At 63.0% G+C, this 246-nt stretch overlaps 1 protein-coding gene across 1 annotated transcript in view; it reads left to right on the plus strand.

The window, feature by feature from the left end:
• FOXF1 (forkhead box F1) overlaps positions 1-124 on the plus strand; it is a gene marked incomplete at its 5' end in the record, with an annotated part of 901 nt that extends 777 nt beyond the window's left edge. The window contains one exon of the mRNA XM_010083814.1: positions 1-124. Within this exon, the coding sequence (XP_010082116.1) occupies positions 1-124 (124 nt within the window).
• Positions 125-246: the final 122 nt, after the last annotated feature.

The following is a 246-nucleotide window of genomic DNA, read 5'->3' on the forward strand; positions in this document are numbered from 1 at the left end:
CCCGCTCTCCTCCAGCCTTTCCACGCATTCCCTCGACCAGTCCTACCTGCACCAGAACAGCCACAACACCGCCGAGCTGCAAGGTAAGCCACGGACATGCGTCGGAGACACCTGGGACCCCTGACATGGCGGTTGGACGGGTGGGTTGCTGGTGGGGTGGGTGCATTCCACGGCCATGCGCGAATCCCGGTTGCGCCGAGCTGTCCTGCTTCGTGGATAATTTTAATGCACCCCCTGGGGAAGGGG

The sequence above is a fragment of the Pterocles gutturalis genome, unplaced genomic scaffold, assembly GCF_000699245.1.
Source record: "Pterocles gutturalis isolate BGI_N339 unplaced genomic scaffold, ASM69924v1 scaffold10800, whole genome shotgun sequence".
Lineage (NCBI taxonomy): Eukaryota > Metazoa > Chordata > Aves > Pterocliformes > Pteroclidae > Pterocles > Pterocles gutturalis.